A 15,211-nucleotide genomic window follows, 5' to 3' on the forward strand; every position below is an offset into this window, starting at 1 on the left:
TGTTATGTACTGAAGTTCTCACCCAGGCCAGCAGGGGGATACTGTAGATAGATTTCACTCAGGTCCACATATGCAAATAAGGGATTGAAAGTGATGTTCAGTGATTGGATAGTTACAGAAAGTGGTCAGTTGCATTGTAGTGGAGCTCTATATAAGCAGGCTGGCTGAACCCTTCAGTTCAGTTCTGTTCTGGCCTGTGAATAAACAAGAGCTGTTTGAAGAATCACTGTGTCGTCTGATATGTTCACCCACAACTTAACACCTAGAGGCCACATGATAGTGGTGGCTGGGGCCAGAAGCAAAAGCAGGCAGAGCAACGAATCTAAAAAATTTACTTTTGTACGCTAGGCTGGTACCTTCACGCCTCTCTGTCCTCCATCCAGGCAAGCAAAAGGCATTATCGGAGTCCAAGGGCACATTCCCATGTGGGGCAAAAGATTCCTGCATTGCAGGGGGTTGGACTAAATGACCTTTGGGGTCACCCTTCCAAGCCTAAAATTGTATGGTTCTGTTATTCCAGGCAAGCAAATGCACTCCAGCAGGGTGTGAATCAGGGCTGGTGGGGGACACAGCTTGGGCAGATGGGGTGTGGCTGGGGAACATGTGTGGCACAAGATGGGGCAGGGGGTGAGGACCCCCCCAAAACCAAAGAGCTTACACCCCCATTTTCCCCCTGCATTGCTGGAATCCTGTCATTAACACTTGTTCTTTTCAGAGATCTTAGCATGTGGGACACAGCATGCTTAACTAGAAATATGCTTTGCCCCTTCTGTGCCCCCCCCCCCCAGATTTTTTTCTCCCTGCCAGGTGGGGTTTGTGTCTGGGGTTCCCCACCCCTGCTATCTGCAGAGGCAGGTCCAGAAAGGGACTCTTATTTATTGGACTATGCAAGCCTCACTCCAACTAAGGTAAATATTGTTTCCTGCTCTTCTTCCCTCAACCCTCAAGCAGGCCAGATTTGGGATGGCATGCAGAAATGGAAACAGTGGCAAAGGGGGGGGGGAGAGACTAGAGATGCTAAACCTCCTCCATTTGTCTCATGGCAAGAGAAGCCTCTTCCTGTGTAGGAGACTCCAGCGCAGCCTCAGATGGCTGCAAGGCACAAAAATGTCTGGTCTGCCCACAAGCCACATCTACTCCTCCACTGCCACAAAACCCACAGGCAAGTCAGCCCTTTCTCCCCGCCTTGCAAAAGCCACAACCCACAGCTGGAAAGCGGAAGGGGGGGTCAGGTGAGAGAATCGCATGGCCAAAACCGTAACATGACCAGAGACAAAAGAAACAAGCCTGGTTCAGTTGGAGACCTGACAGCCTACAGGACTACCTCCCGAGCATCCAAAAAGTCAGTCTGAGTATTTAGAAAAGGATGCTATGATTACTAAGTCCCAGCATGGGTTTCTCAAAAATAAGTCATGCCAGACCAATCTGATTTCCCTTTTTTGATGGAAGTACAAACTTGGTGGATCAGGGAAATGCTGTGGACATAATGTACAGTGGTACCTCTGGATGCGAATGGGATCTGTTCCGGAGCCCCGTTCACATTCAGAAGCGAATGCAGCCCGCATCCACGCGGCTCGCAATTCGCCGCGTCTGTGCATGCGCGTGACGTCATTTTGACCGTCTGCGCATGTGCAAGTGGCGGAACCTGGAAGTAACGTGCTCCGTTACTTCCGGGTCACCGCAGAGCACAACCCAAAAATACTTATCCCGAAGCTACTTCAACCCGAGCTATGACTGTATCTTGATTTCAGTAAGGCTTTTGACAAAGTCCCCCATGATATTCTTGCAAGGAAGCTGGTAAAATGTGGGTTGAATGAGGTAACTGTTAGGTGGATTTGTAGCTGGTTGACTGACCGAACCCAAAGAGTACTCATTAATTGTTCCTCGTCATCCCGGAAAAAGTGACAAGTGGGGTGCCCCAGGGTTCTGTCCAGGGCCTGTTGTTGTTCAATGTCTTTATGACTTGGATGGAATTGAGGGGATGCTCATCAAACTTGCAGATAACACCAAACTGGGTGAGTAGTGAAGGCCGCAGAAGACAGAATCAGAATTCAAAATGACCTTAACAGATTGGAGAACTGGGTGCAAGCTAAGAAAATGAATTTCAACAGGGACAAACATAAGGTTCTGCACTTAGGCAGGAAGAACCAGATACATATATAGGATGGGGGACACCTGGCTTACTACAGTACATGTGAAAAGGATCTAGGGGTCTTGGTTAACATGAGTCAACAGTGTGACGCAGCAGCAAAAACAAAAAAAGCTAATGCTATTCTAGGCTGCATCAACAGAAGCACAGTGTCCAGACCATTCTATTCAGCCTTAGCCAGACCACATTTGGAATACTATGTCCAATTCTGGGCACCACAATCTAAGCAGAATATTGATAAACTGGAATGTGTGCAGAGGAGGTTAACCATGATCAAGGGTCTGGAAACTAAGCCTTATGAGGAGCGCTTGAAGGAGCTGGGTATGTTTTGCCTGGAAAAGAGGAGACTGAGAGGAGATCTGATAGCCATCTTCAGATATCTTAAGGGCTGTCACATGGAGGAGGGAGCATGCTTGTTTTCACCTGCTCCGGAGAATAGGACTTGAACCAATGGCTTCAAGTTGCAGGAAAGGAGATTCCAACTAAGTATTTGGAAAACATTTCTGACAGTAAGAGCTGTTCAGCAGTGGAAAAGACTCCCACGAGAAGTCCTCCCTTGGAGGTTTCTTTAGCAGAGGTTGGATGGCCATCTGTGATGGATGCTTTAGCTGAGGTTCCTGCATTCCAGGGAGTTGGAATAGATGACCCTTGGGGTCCCTTTCCAACTCTAAGTTTCTATGATTCTAAGTCTCGGGCCAACCTCTCTTAGGAGGGAAAAGGAGGAGAGAAGAAAATAAAGAAAACCCACCCTGCGAGTTTTATGTGGCTGTGCTGAAGAACCTACACATGAAACCAAGTCAGTGCCACCCACTGACATGCTGACTCAGAAAAAGCAAAATGGAATCACGGCTGTAGATTGTGATCAAGTACAGATGTGCTACAGGCACAGCTGAAGAAACCACAGCACAGCTCTGAAGAGCATAGGAATCGGCCTTATACTGCATGCAAATACAGATGCTCCACCACTGAGCTACGGCCCTTCCTGGGCCATCGGGTGCTCAGCTTGTTTCGGTGAACCTTGCAGAACAGTATTCCTGGTGAGGCATCCTCCTCCACTGCCCTCAAGGGTGGGCAGCTAGGTTAGGGAGTGCAGGGCAGGCTCTGTAACCTCCAGGACCTTGCTGCCACTCCCTGACAACCAGCATTTCTGGCTGCCTCAATTCTGCTTCATGGTAGGACCAGTCCTGTTCAAAGAACTTTACAGAAGGCAACAGCCACTCCTGTGACATCACCGTTTTGCATCAGCATGCTGGATCTGCCTAAGGCAGGAATAGTCATAGGATGGCCACTTATGCAACAACAAAATTTGAATATGGATGGGAACACAGGAAGTTGCCTTATACCTAGACAGACTGTTGGGTCCTTCTATCAGTGTTTCTCAAACTTGGGTCCCAGCTGTTGTTTGTGCTACAATGTCCCAAATAATCCTATTTTCACCTTGGTCAGTTTAGGTTTCTTCTTAGCAGGTCTCAGTCTCTCTTCTCTCTTATATAGTGTCTCGGCCTTCACTTCCTTCAGCTCCTCTTGCTTGGCAGGTGTCTTTTCCTCCTCAATCTTAGGTTCTTTTCCTTGTCCAGCTGCCTGTGTTTTGAACAGCGAGTCCCTTTTCAAGTCAGTTAGTGTGTTTTCAGATAGCTTCGGGTTTGGTGGGCTCGTAGACAAAACAAGGCCTTTCTCATTCATCTGTAACAATTTTCCCACGAGGGAGGTCAGCTTCTCCAAGCCAGCACGTATTTCCTCTATTCCTTGTTTTAGTTCCATTCTTGCAATGTCCAAGAATCCCCTCTAGAGGGATTCTGGTTACTTAGTAATCTTTCCCTCTCCGATCCAAAAGTCAAATTTGTTTGTAACAATCTTTCCTTATTTGCAATATTTTGTAACGATTTAGTCGGTTAAAGTTTCAATTTTCAGTTCTTTCAGCTTTGACAGCTAGTTTGACAGCTGTCAAAAGTATCTATGTCTCAGCAGGCTCTTAACTCGGGTTGCTCCCGGGCTTGAGTAGGGTGGTACTTTATTCAAACAAAGTAATCTCTTGTCCTCCAGCATCTTAGCTTAGTTCTTTTAAATCCGTGAGGTTTATATCTTTTATCCAATCACACAAGTTTTCCCGCAACTTTAGTTGACAGGTCCTTGCTTTGCACTGTTAACAATATGGAGGAGACGGACTTCCCTTTTTTTTCGGCTCCCCCGTTCGTACCAAATCCAAGCCGAAAAATTTATAATCCAATTTTCAAATTACTCACGGGTTGTTGCTCTTGCTTTTAAGTCCAAATTTAGCAGGAAGAAGTCAGCGCTGACTGAAGAATGGCATGCGGCTTCGCTCGGCAGGGGGAGCGGAAGACTCACAGCACCACGCCGCTCCCTGGCACCCGATCCTTAGCCTTTAAAAAGGCTCTTTCACGAGTCGGGGGGCGCTTACGGTGCCCGCTGAGTCACCATGTCCACGGCCTCCGTGTCCGTGGTTTTTGAGGGTCCCCGTGTCGCCGGCACAGTAAGACCCGATCCCCTGCTGAGCCGATTCCCTCCGGAGCTCGGAGGGAATCCGCCATTAGCCAGTCGCGCCAACCCGGAAGTGCCGATCAAGCCACTTGCTCTCAAGGCGGTCAACCAGATTGCCTATGGGAAGCCTGCAAGCAGGACTTGAGCACAACAGCACTCTCCCCCTCCTGTGGTTTTCAGCAATGGGCATTCAGAAGCATTACTGCCTCCAACAATGGAAGCAGACCACAACCATCAGGGTTAGAAGCTGGAAGGTCAGGGAGCTGCTTTCCAGCAACATCTGGAGGGCATCATATTAGCTACCCTAAAGTGGCACATACCCAAGCATTGTTTTCATGTGCTCTTCCGCTAGGGCCATATCAAACAGGGTCCCCCCCCCCCTTTCCTTCCTTCCACATTTTCCCTTCCACATCGTTATTTTTTCTTTCTTTCCTTACACATTTGCAAGGGGGCTGTAATATGAGACATGGGGCTTCTGTTTAAACCAAACATACCCAGCCAGAGCCTGCTCTAGCACACAGAACCCACAGCACAGTTCCTTCAGTCCCCAGCCATGAACAACATAGCCGCTGCCCAGAGGTTTCCGATTTACGTTAAAGGGGGAAGCTGGGGGGGGGCAGGAAGAGACCACCATTAGTGGCAACAAGCAGCAAAGTCACACAGATGCAGCCCACGTTCCTTCTCCCTCTGCCCAACCAGTACAAATGCAAACACTAATGGTCCTTTTTAGGGACAGGTGAGAAAAGAGTTGAGTTTGCATTTGAAGGCAAACTTTTCGAACAATTTGCACACCAGAACACAGCCACCCTCCAAAAGTCATAGTACTTCGAGTATCACCAACCTGGTGATATGTACAAAAATGCATATACTAGGGTAAGCACACACATTTAAATGCCTAAGTTAGTGAAAATAATGGAATAAAATGCTTTCCTTAGGGGAAATAGCTTTGCAAAACTGTGTATGTTGGGCAAAACTGCATACAGTGGTACCTCTGGTTAAGAACTTAATTCGTTCTGGAAGTCCGTTCTTAACCTGAAACTGTTCTTAACTTGAGGTACCACTTTAGCTAATGGGGCCTCCTGCTGCTGCCGCTCCGCCAGAGCACGATTTCTGTTCTCATCCTGAAGCAAAGTTCTTAACCCGAGGTACTGTTTCTGGGTTAGCGGAATCTGTAACCTGAAGCGTCTGTAACCCGAGATACCACTGTATAAAAATGTGTATTTTGTACAATGAATTCTCACTAAGATGATGATGAATCTTCATGAGGACACACACACACACACACACACACACACATATATATATATATATGCAAACTGATGTGGAAATGGAGAACTGAACTGTAGATTGTAAAAATAAACTACTGAAACAGAAATTGACAGATTCACCCACTCCTAGTTCTTTCAAGAGTTCCCACCATATTCATAAAAATCCTTCCCTCAAACAGACCACCTCGTAGCAGCAGCCCGCTTTGTGAAAATGGGCCCCAGCATCAACAGAGGACACATAGCTGGAAACACAGCAGTAAGGAAAACACGCCTTACAGAAATGCAGTGGTTGAAATATAGGAACCTATTGCCCCAAACAAGACCGGCACCTTCACAATTGCATCACCTTCCAGAGAGGGAGTTATCTGTGTTGCTTCGGCTGAAACAGATTCCCTTAAAGTCTTGAAGAACGTAATTCCATTAATTATGGTGTAAGCTTTTGCAGGTCTGAATCCACCTCATCAGATGCGCATGAGAAAGAGGACTGTAAGCCTCCAACATTAATGTCAGAATAATAAAGATCTTTTTAAAGGGGCTGCAGAAAAGACTCTAGCCACATCCGCACTGTACATTTAAAGCAATGTGGTACCACTTTAAAAAGTCATGGTTTTCTCCCACCATGGTGCTTTAAATGTATGCTGCAAATGTGGCCCTAGTGAGCAACAGTAACCACTGGACTGGGGCTTATGGGAGTTGTAGGGGTTAAGGAATTTTGGCATATTCATTTCTTTTAAAGAAGCAGTTCCCATATTAAAAGTGCCGAGTCTGGTTGAATATCCCCTCCCTCTAAATAGGTGGTGTACACATTTGGATTGAGAAGAAGAATGTAGTGGAGATATTTGACGGAAAAGAAAAGCAGACCTAATGCCGCCCCTTACCAGATTTTTGAAAAGTGCCGTCACTTCCCTGGTGAAGACAGCCAGATTCAAGAATCCCGTGGAAAGCTCATGATTGTTCTGTGAAAGGTGGTTGTTGCCAAAGTTCTCCAGAGTTTCGCTGTACTGCTCCTCGTTCTCCACATGTGCTAAGGAAGAAGACACAAAAATCAGGAGAATGGAAGGTTTCTGCCGGATCCAGATACCCACAGAAGTCAGGGAAGAAGCAAAGCAGTGTGTGGAATTTGAACATGAAGACAGCCCTGCAGGATCAGACAAGAGCTTTATACTGAACCACATTCACACCATACATTTAAAGCGCTATGACACCGCTTTAAGCAATCGTGGCTTCTGCTGTCATTTGTTAAGGGAGCTGAGAGCTGCCATCACGGGAGCTACTAGTCCCAGAGTAGTTTACCATCAATCTCTTTTGCTAGGGAACACCGGGAAATGTAATTCAGTTAGGAAAATAAGTCTCAGCGCCCTTAAACAAACCACAGTTCCCAGAATTCACCGGGAGGTGGGGGAAGCAACAACTATTTAAAGTGCTGCCAGTGTGTTTTAGTTGTATGGTATGAATTTGTTCTAGCTCCTTGTCTTGTTTCTCACCATGGCAAAGCGGGCACCTCTGGGAAGCCAACAAGCTGGGCGTGAGGGCAAGAGAGCTCATGTTCCCCAACAACGAATAGTTGGAGGCATGCTGCCTCTGATCCTGGAGGTAATATATATCCATCATGACCAGCACCCATTAATAGCCCAGCAGGAACACCAACTGGCAGGCATTATGTAGGCATGTGCTGAATTGTGCAAAGCAATTTTGTGGCAGTGGTGCTGGGTGTGCACCAGCAGCTGTGAGGAGAGGGCTGCATGGTGCATACTTGAGCCTCTTCGACTGAGTCTCCAGCAACATCCGACACCCCCACTGCAGTTTCCTTCCTTCCTTCCTTCCTTCCTTCCTTCCTTCCTTCCTTCCTTCCTTCCTTTCATTGCATTTACAGTGGATGCTCGGGTTGCGAACGTGATCTGTGTGGGATGCACATTTGCAATTCCCAGCGTTCACAACCAGTGCCTGCGCATGCACGGGTTGCGATTCGGCACTTCTGCACATGTGCTCGTTCCGGTACTTCTGGGTTTTGGCGGCCCGCAACCCAAAAAAACGCAACCTGAAGCGTCTGTAACCCGAGGTATGACTGTACAGCAGAACCTCTACGATCACCTCTGCTTGGGCCCAATCCAAGTTGCGACCGCGGCAAACCCATAAGTAAATACAGGGTTTGCCATGATTCACGCATGTGCAGAAGCGGCTTCTGCCGTTTGCGCACACGCAGAAGCACACTGCCGCCGAATGCACCTGTGCACAACGGCACTTCTACCAGCGACCCGAATCGACTTACGGACGGACCTCCAGAACTGATTAGGTCCATAATAATAATAATAATAATAATAATAATAATAATAATAATTTATTATTTATACCCCGCCCATCTGGCTGGGTTTCCCCAGCCACTCTGGGCGGCTTCCAACTGAATATTAAAAACAGTACAGCATCAAACATTAAAAACTTCCCTAAAGAGGGCTGCCTTCAGATGACTTTTAAAAGTAAAATAGTTGTTTATTGCTTTGACATCTGCTGGGAGGGCGTTCCACAGGGCAGGAGCCACTACCGAGAAGGCCCTCTGCCTGGTTCCCTGTAACCTTACTTCTCGCAATGAGGGAACCGCCAGAAGGCCCTCGGCGCTGGATCTCAGTGTCCGGGCTGAACGATGGGGGTGGAGACGCTCCTTCAGATATACTGGACCGAGGCCGTTTAGGGCTTTAAAGGTCAGCACCAACACTTTGAATTGTGCTCGGAAACGTACTGGGAGCCAATGCAGATCTCTCAGAACTGGTGTTATGTGGTCCCGGCGGCCACTCCCAGTCACCAGTCTAGCGGCCGCATTCTGGATTAATTGCAGTTTCCGAGTCACCTTCAAAGGTAGCCCCACGTAGAGCGCGTTGCAGTAGTCCAAGCGGGAGATAACTAGAGCATGCACCACTCTGGCAAGACAGTCTGCGGGCAGGTAGGGTCTTAGCCTGCGTACCAGGTGGAGCTGGTAGACAGCTGCCCTGGAGACAGAATTAACCTGTGCCTCCATGGACAGCTGTGAGTCCAAAATGACTCCCAGGCTGCGCACCTGGTCCTTCAGGGGCACAGTTACCCCCTTCAGGACCAGGGAATCCCCCACACCTGCCCGCCCCCTGTCCCCCAAAAACAGTACTTCTGTCTTGTCAGGATTCAGCCTCAATCTGTTAGCCGCCATCCATCCTCCAACAGCCTCCAGGCACTCACACAGGACCTTCACCGCCTTCACTGGTTCTGATTTAAAGGAGAGGTAGAGCTGGGTGTCATCTGCATACTGATGAACACCCAGCCCAAACCCCCTGATGATCTCTCCCAGCGGCTTCATATAGATATTAAAAAGCATGGGGGAGAGGACGGAACCCTGAGGCACCCCACAAGTGAGAGCCCAGGGGTCTGAACACTCATCCCCCACCACCACTTTCTGGACACGGCCCAGGAGAAAGGAGCGGAACCACCGTATAACAGTGCCCCCAGCTCCCAGCCCCTCTAGACGGTCCAGAAGGATGTTATGGTCGATGGTGTCAAAGGCCGCTGAGAGATCCAGCAGAACTAGGAAACAGCTCTCACCTTTGTCCCTAGCCCGCCGGAGATCATCAACCAGCGCGACCAAGGCAGTTTCAGTCCCATGGTGAGGCCTGAATCCCGATTGGAAGGGATCCAAATGGTCCGCATCCTCCAGGCGTGCTTGGAGTTGTCTGGCAACCACCCGCTCAATCACCTTGCCCAAGAATGGTAAATTTGAGACTGGGCGATAGTTGGCCAAATTGGCTGGGTCTAAAGATGTTTTTTTAAGAAGCGGTTTAATGACCGCCTCTTTCAGCGGGTCTGGGAAGGCTCCCTCACAGAGGGAAGCATTCACCACCCCGCAGAGCCCATCGCCCAGCCCTTCCCGGCTCGCTTTTATCAGCCAGGATGGATGATAAAAGTAGAGGTTCCACTGTATATCACACCTTTCCTCGAAGTAGCTCAAGGTGGCATACTCCTCCCCATTTTACCTTCACAACAAATCAGGATGAGAGACTGTGACCAGCCCAAGATTATCCAGCAAGCTTTATTTAGAATGAGGCCTCAGGCAAACAACAGCCCTGAGCCCTTCCAGTCTGCTTACACCATTAAAGGCACGGCCCAACACTGTGGTCTGTGAGCTCCTGGGTCCTAGAATATTAGCAATGAGAGAAACCTGAATTGCTTCCAACACCATCCTTTAGGCCTCTTGAATGAATCTGAGGTGCATGTGTGGCATATACAGAGACTGGGGGCTACCTTTGAAGGTGACTCAGAAACTACAACTAATCCAGAATGCGGCAGCTAGACTGATGACTGGGAGCGGCCGCCAGGACCATATAATACTAGTCCTAAAGGATCTACATTGGCTCCCACTACGTTTCCGAGCACAATTCAAAGTGTTGGTACTGATCTTTAAAGCCCTAAATAGCTTTGGGCCAGTATATCTGAAGGAGCGTCTCCACCCACATCCTTCAGCCCGGACACTGAGATCTAGCTCCAAGGGTCTTCTGCCGGTTCCCTCACTGCAAGAAGTGAAGTTACAGGGAACCTGGCAGAGGGCCTTTTCAGTAGTAACGCCTGCCCTGTGGAACGCCTTCCCATCAGATGTCAAGGAAATAAACAACTATCTGACCTTTAGAAGACATCTGAAGGCAGCCCTGTATAGGGAGGTTTTTAATGTTTGAGGTTTTGGTGTGCTTTAAGCATTTTGTTGAGGGCCTCTCAGAGTGGCTGGGGCAACCCAGTCAGATGGGCGGCATATATATCATCATCATCATCATCGGCTAGGGGCCCCCCTTCACCAACCTGCTGCCCTCCAGATGTTGTTGAACAACAACTCCCATCAGCCCCAGCCAGCTTGGGGAGGATGGGAGTTGTAGTCTAGCAACATCTGGAGGGCCGCAGGTTCCAAATCCTTCACTTGTGATGTTCGAGGGCAAGAATGCTCAGTGCAGATTTTGTTATGCCTTCGCATTCAAAGAGATCCTAATCCAGAAGTCTTGTGTTGCAATTTATATATTTTGAAAGCAGATTGCACAAGGATGACATCAGCTAAACCATGCACCAAGGCAAATTGCGTTCCTGCTGCCAGCGCAACCTCATAAAATCTCCAAATATGTTTAGCTGCGAAGGAGGCTGTCACAGAATGTTTACAAACAGCACAGCTTCTGTGGGGAAAGCAAAAGGTCAGTCTGGTGATGGGGCAGCTGGGAGAGGGCAAATCCAGGTCCCAATTCATATAACCCACCAAAGAGAGTCATCTTGTAGAGTCACCGGACTTTGCGGGTGACGGTTTGTGAACTAGACCAGGGTGAAATGCTAAGAAAGAGGTTAAAGGGAGTTTCTCCAAAATCCAGAAGAAGAGAAGGGCTGCAACAACTTGGTGGCAGAGCTTAAATCAGAAAACCAAGAAGCTGGAGAAGCAGGGTCTGGGAAATAGTCCAGCATTAAAACTCTGTAAAAAGCCACTGTCTATTAGCATGAACAATACCAAGCTAGATGGACCAATGATCTGACTGTGTAGGGCAGCTTCCCAAGTTCCCCGATTGTTTGAAGTACAACAGCAGGGATCATTCGGTTAGTAGCCTAAGGGTTCATTCTAATGACAGTTAAGACAGCCAATCAAGAGGGGGGTGGTAGTGGAAGTGTTTGCCTAGCACCCAATCAGAATGGCATGATCCTTGTGCCCTGATTGGCTGTGGGAGTTCTGAGGGAGCTTTTCCTCAGTATGCACTGTTGAATATCTTTCTGCTTTGAAGGAGGCCTGTTCTAAAAGACATAAAAAACCACAACCCTGATTATTTCTCCTCAAGTTATGCACAAGTTATGCACTGCTTTTGTTCAGTTTGCCCAGTAAATTTCATTTTCTCTCTCGACTGGGTTATTCAAATGACACTGCTCACACTGTACAGGGGAGTCAGATTGCACTTTGCACACACCTGGCAGAACCTACCCGTTCCCCCCAAGGTGTCCCCCCACTCTTCCCCTCCCCTTGGCGGCCACACCAGCACGCAGAGAGCATTAACTTACTGAGCCCAGAAGCATGAATAGCTTTCACATATTTCCTGATCCGCTGGAGAATGGCTTGGTCTCCATCCAGGCTCTGCGAGGCAAAAGGGAGAGAGAGAAAAAGACACAAAGGTTTGTCAGAGTTGCTGGGCAGTGCCAAGTCGGGAGGCGGGAAGAGGGAATTGCCAGGCCACACAAAGTCTCTTTGAAGCTCCGGCCTGTGGCAGATGTGCAAGGCAGCTGCCAGGCTACCCGAATCTGGAGTGGAGAGATCCCAAGCATGGGGAGGGGGTGGGTGGGTGTGCAGAGACTGAAAGAGAGAAAATGCATTGACGGAACAGCGCAGAAAAGGAGGTGTGGCTTCCAGCCAGTTCCTCCCTGGCTGCAACAAGGGCATAGCTCTGTGGCAGAGAACACGTTTTGCATGCAGAAGATCACAGGCGCTTCTAGTTTGAAAGGATCAAAGGTATCAAATGATGGGGAAGACCTCAGCACAAGACATTCAGGCAGCCCCTGGCGCAACCTGAAACCTGCCTAAGCACCTAGCAGGGCCTCATTTGAATGTCTGCTGCCTTCTCTTGCATTCTGTCTTGAGACTGGAATGTGGTCTGTCGAGGAGCTCAGCTCAGCAGTAGAGCAACGGTTTTGCTTGCAAAAGGTCCTAGGTTCAATCCCCGGCATCTCCAGGTAGGGTCTGAAAGTCTAGAGAGACACTGCCAGCCAGTACAGAGAGCACCAGTCAAGTGTCTACACTGCAGACAAGCTAAATGGGCGAATGGTCTGACTTGGTATACAGGAGCTTCTGATGTGTCTGTGGGACGGGTTATTGATGGCTAGGAGAGGACATACTAAATACAATTTATCTCTCCAGTCTCCAACACGTGTGAGTTAGGCAGAGTATTAAAACCCTATCCTTGGCAACGAAAATTGAAGCTTTGGGACGAGGTTGCGAAGCCTTTCCTTTTTTGAGCAGGTAGGTAGCTGTGTTGGTCTGCTGTAGTCGAAACAAAAGAAAAAAATTCCTTCCAGTAGCACCTCAGAGACCAACTAAGTTTGTTATTGGTATGAGCTTTCGTGTGCATGCACACTTCTTCAGATAAGTATCTGGGTATTAGTTGGTCTCTGAGGTGCTACTGGAAGGAATTTTTTTTCTTTTTTGAGCAATTCCACCTAATGAAAGTTATCTGGCTTCCTCTTGGTTTGCCTCTTAATAAAAGAACCAGGCAACAACCCATTAAGTATAGCATCCACTTATTTAACAGTCGTGCACTGGATCACAGCAAAGGCAGCAGCAAAACTATGCAAGCAAGGGTGCCAACTTGAACAAAACAGGCGAGGAGGGGCAGGTAAGCACCATCCTGCGTAACTGATCACAAGATGCAGCACACACTCACCATCTGAATGGCAATGCCCATCAAGTTTGGAGGGACCCAGCCTCCTCAAATATTTTATTGGAGGTGTGAAGGGACCTCGGCCCCTAGCAGTTGGCTCTGATGTCAAAGTCAAAACACTACTATGTTTCAAAAGACATAAAGGTAAAGGTAAAGGTACCCCTGCCCGTACGGGCCAGTCTTGACAGACTCTAGGGTTGTGCGCCCATCTCACTAAAGAGGCCGGGAGCCAGCGCTGTCCGGAGACACTTCCGGGTCACGTGGCCAACGTGACATCGCTGCTCTGGCAAGCCAGAGCCGCACACGGAAACGCCGTTTACCTTCCCGCTGGTAAGCGGTCCCTATTTATCTACTTGCACCAGGGGGTGCTTTCGAACTGCTAGGTTGGCAGGCGCTGGGACCGAACAACGGGAGTGCACCCCGCCACGGGGATTCGAACCACCGACCTTTCGATCGGCAAGCCCTAGGCGCTGAGGCTTTTACCCACAGCGCCACCCGTGTCCTATGTCCTTCAAAAGACATAGCCAATTACAAAAATGGAGCCTGCACTCAGGGAGAGCGCAGACAGACATCCGTTTGAATCAAAGACATGGTGAGGAAGGGTGGTGCCCATCACTGCCTCCCCTCCCATGAGAGCAAGTTCCATAGTTTAACTATGCACTATGTGAAGAAGCGCCTTCTTTTATCTGCCCCGAATCTTCCAACATTCAGCTTCATTGCATGTCCCCAGGGTCTCTAGAGGGAGAAGAACTTTTCTCTCCACTTTCTCCATGTCATACATAATTTTAGAAACTTCGGTCATGTCACCTCTTGCTCACTTTTTCCTCTCAGCTAAAAAGTTCAAAGCCCTGCACTCCACCCCTTGATCATTTTAGTTGCCCTATCAGAATATCTACAGTATCCTTTTTGCCTGGCAGGAGGCAGGAGAATCATAGCCCTCTCTGGAATTCACAGGCATGCTGCCTGCCTCTAATCCTGGCTGGCAGCAAACAGCCATCAAGACTAGGAACCTTTAATAGCAGGAAGGGATTTCCTTTCTGGAGGCCAAATACTCCCCCTTCAGTCATTTGTCCATGGTTACAGTATCCCTGAAGGTGCCTCTCCATCCAGGGCTATAATTTCAGGTATCAGGGAGTGAGGGGGAGAAATGGTTCGCAGTAAACTTTAAAAGGCCTGTTCGAGGAGATATTCAAGACTTAAATTGCAACACCAGAGAAACTACAGTGGGATTTAAGAGCGTCCATTCCAGTGACATTTTATACTGCCCAATAAAATGATAGCCAAGGTCATCTAAAGAAGGTCAATTGTATTTTTTAAAGAAAGCAAAGCGTTTTGTCCTTTTGTCGCGCATGCTATTACTTCCTAGTGCATAAGTATTTCACTGTTTAGAAACCAACCGTCAGTGGTGCAATTCAGATGTCACAATCTTTCCTGGTTCAGAGAAAATGGGAAACTATGGTTAACTGAAGACTGCTTGGTTTGTTTCACCTCACTCATGCAAAAGGAGAAGTCAAGCAGCTAGCCACTGAGGCTAAAAAGGTTGGCAGAGATCTCTGCTGAATGGTGTCCTTACAAATGCACACAGAAGGTATCTGAATCGTAGAATCATAGAAATGTAGAGTTGGAAGGGACCATGAGGGTTATCTAGTCCATCACCCTGCAATACAGGAATATTTTGCACAATGTGGGGCTTGAACCCATGACCCTGACTGATGTAAACCCATGCTCTACCGACCAAGCTATTTGCATGCATGGAGAACAGAAAGAAGGCAGCTGGGGCTGAGGCACCAAAAGCGTAAAATGCCCCCAACAGCTGAACAGGAGCCTCTGTGAATGTGGAAACAGGTCCATCTCCTGAGCCCTCCTTTCCATCCAAAGCAACTTCCAATCCC

The 15,211-nt window shown here is 48.4% G+C and overlaps 1 protein-coding gene across 2 annotated transcripts in view; it reads right to left on the reverse strand.

Moving 5' to 3' along the window:
- The window catches only part of ASAP3 (ArfGAP with SH3 domain, ankyrin repeat and PH domain 3), a 72,806-nt gene that overhangs the window by 39,961 nt on the left and 17,634 nt on the right, over window positions 1-15,211 (reverse strand). For both annotated transcript variants that reach the window (XM_028738661.2, XM_077932004.1), the window contains exons 2-3: window positions 11,950-12,022; window positions 6,795-6,940 (exon numbers count right to left, since the gene is read on the reverse strand). In XM_028738661.2, the coding sequence (XP_028594494.2) occupies window positions 6,795-6,940; window positions 11,950-12,022 (219 nt within the window). The remainder of the gene's footprint in view (window positions 1-6,794; window positions 6,941-11,949; window positions 12,023-15,211) is intronic.

The sequence above is a fragment of the Podarcis muralis genome, chromosome 7 (genome assembly GCF_964188315.1).
Source record: "Podarcis muralis chromosome 7, rPodMur119.hap1.1, whole genome shotgun sequence".
NCBI classification, from domain to species: domain Eukaryota; kingdom Metazoa; phylum Chordata; class Lepidosauria; order Squamata; family Lacertidae; genus Podarcis; species Podarcis muralis.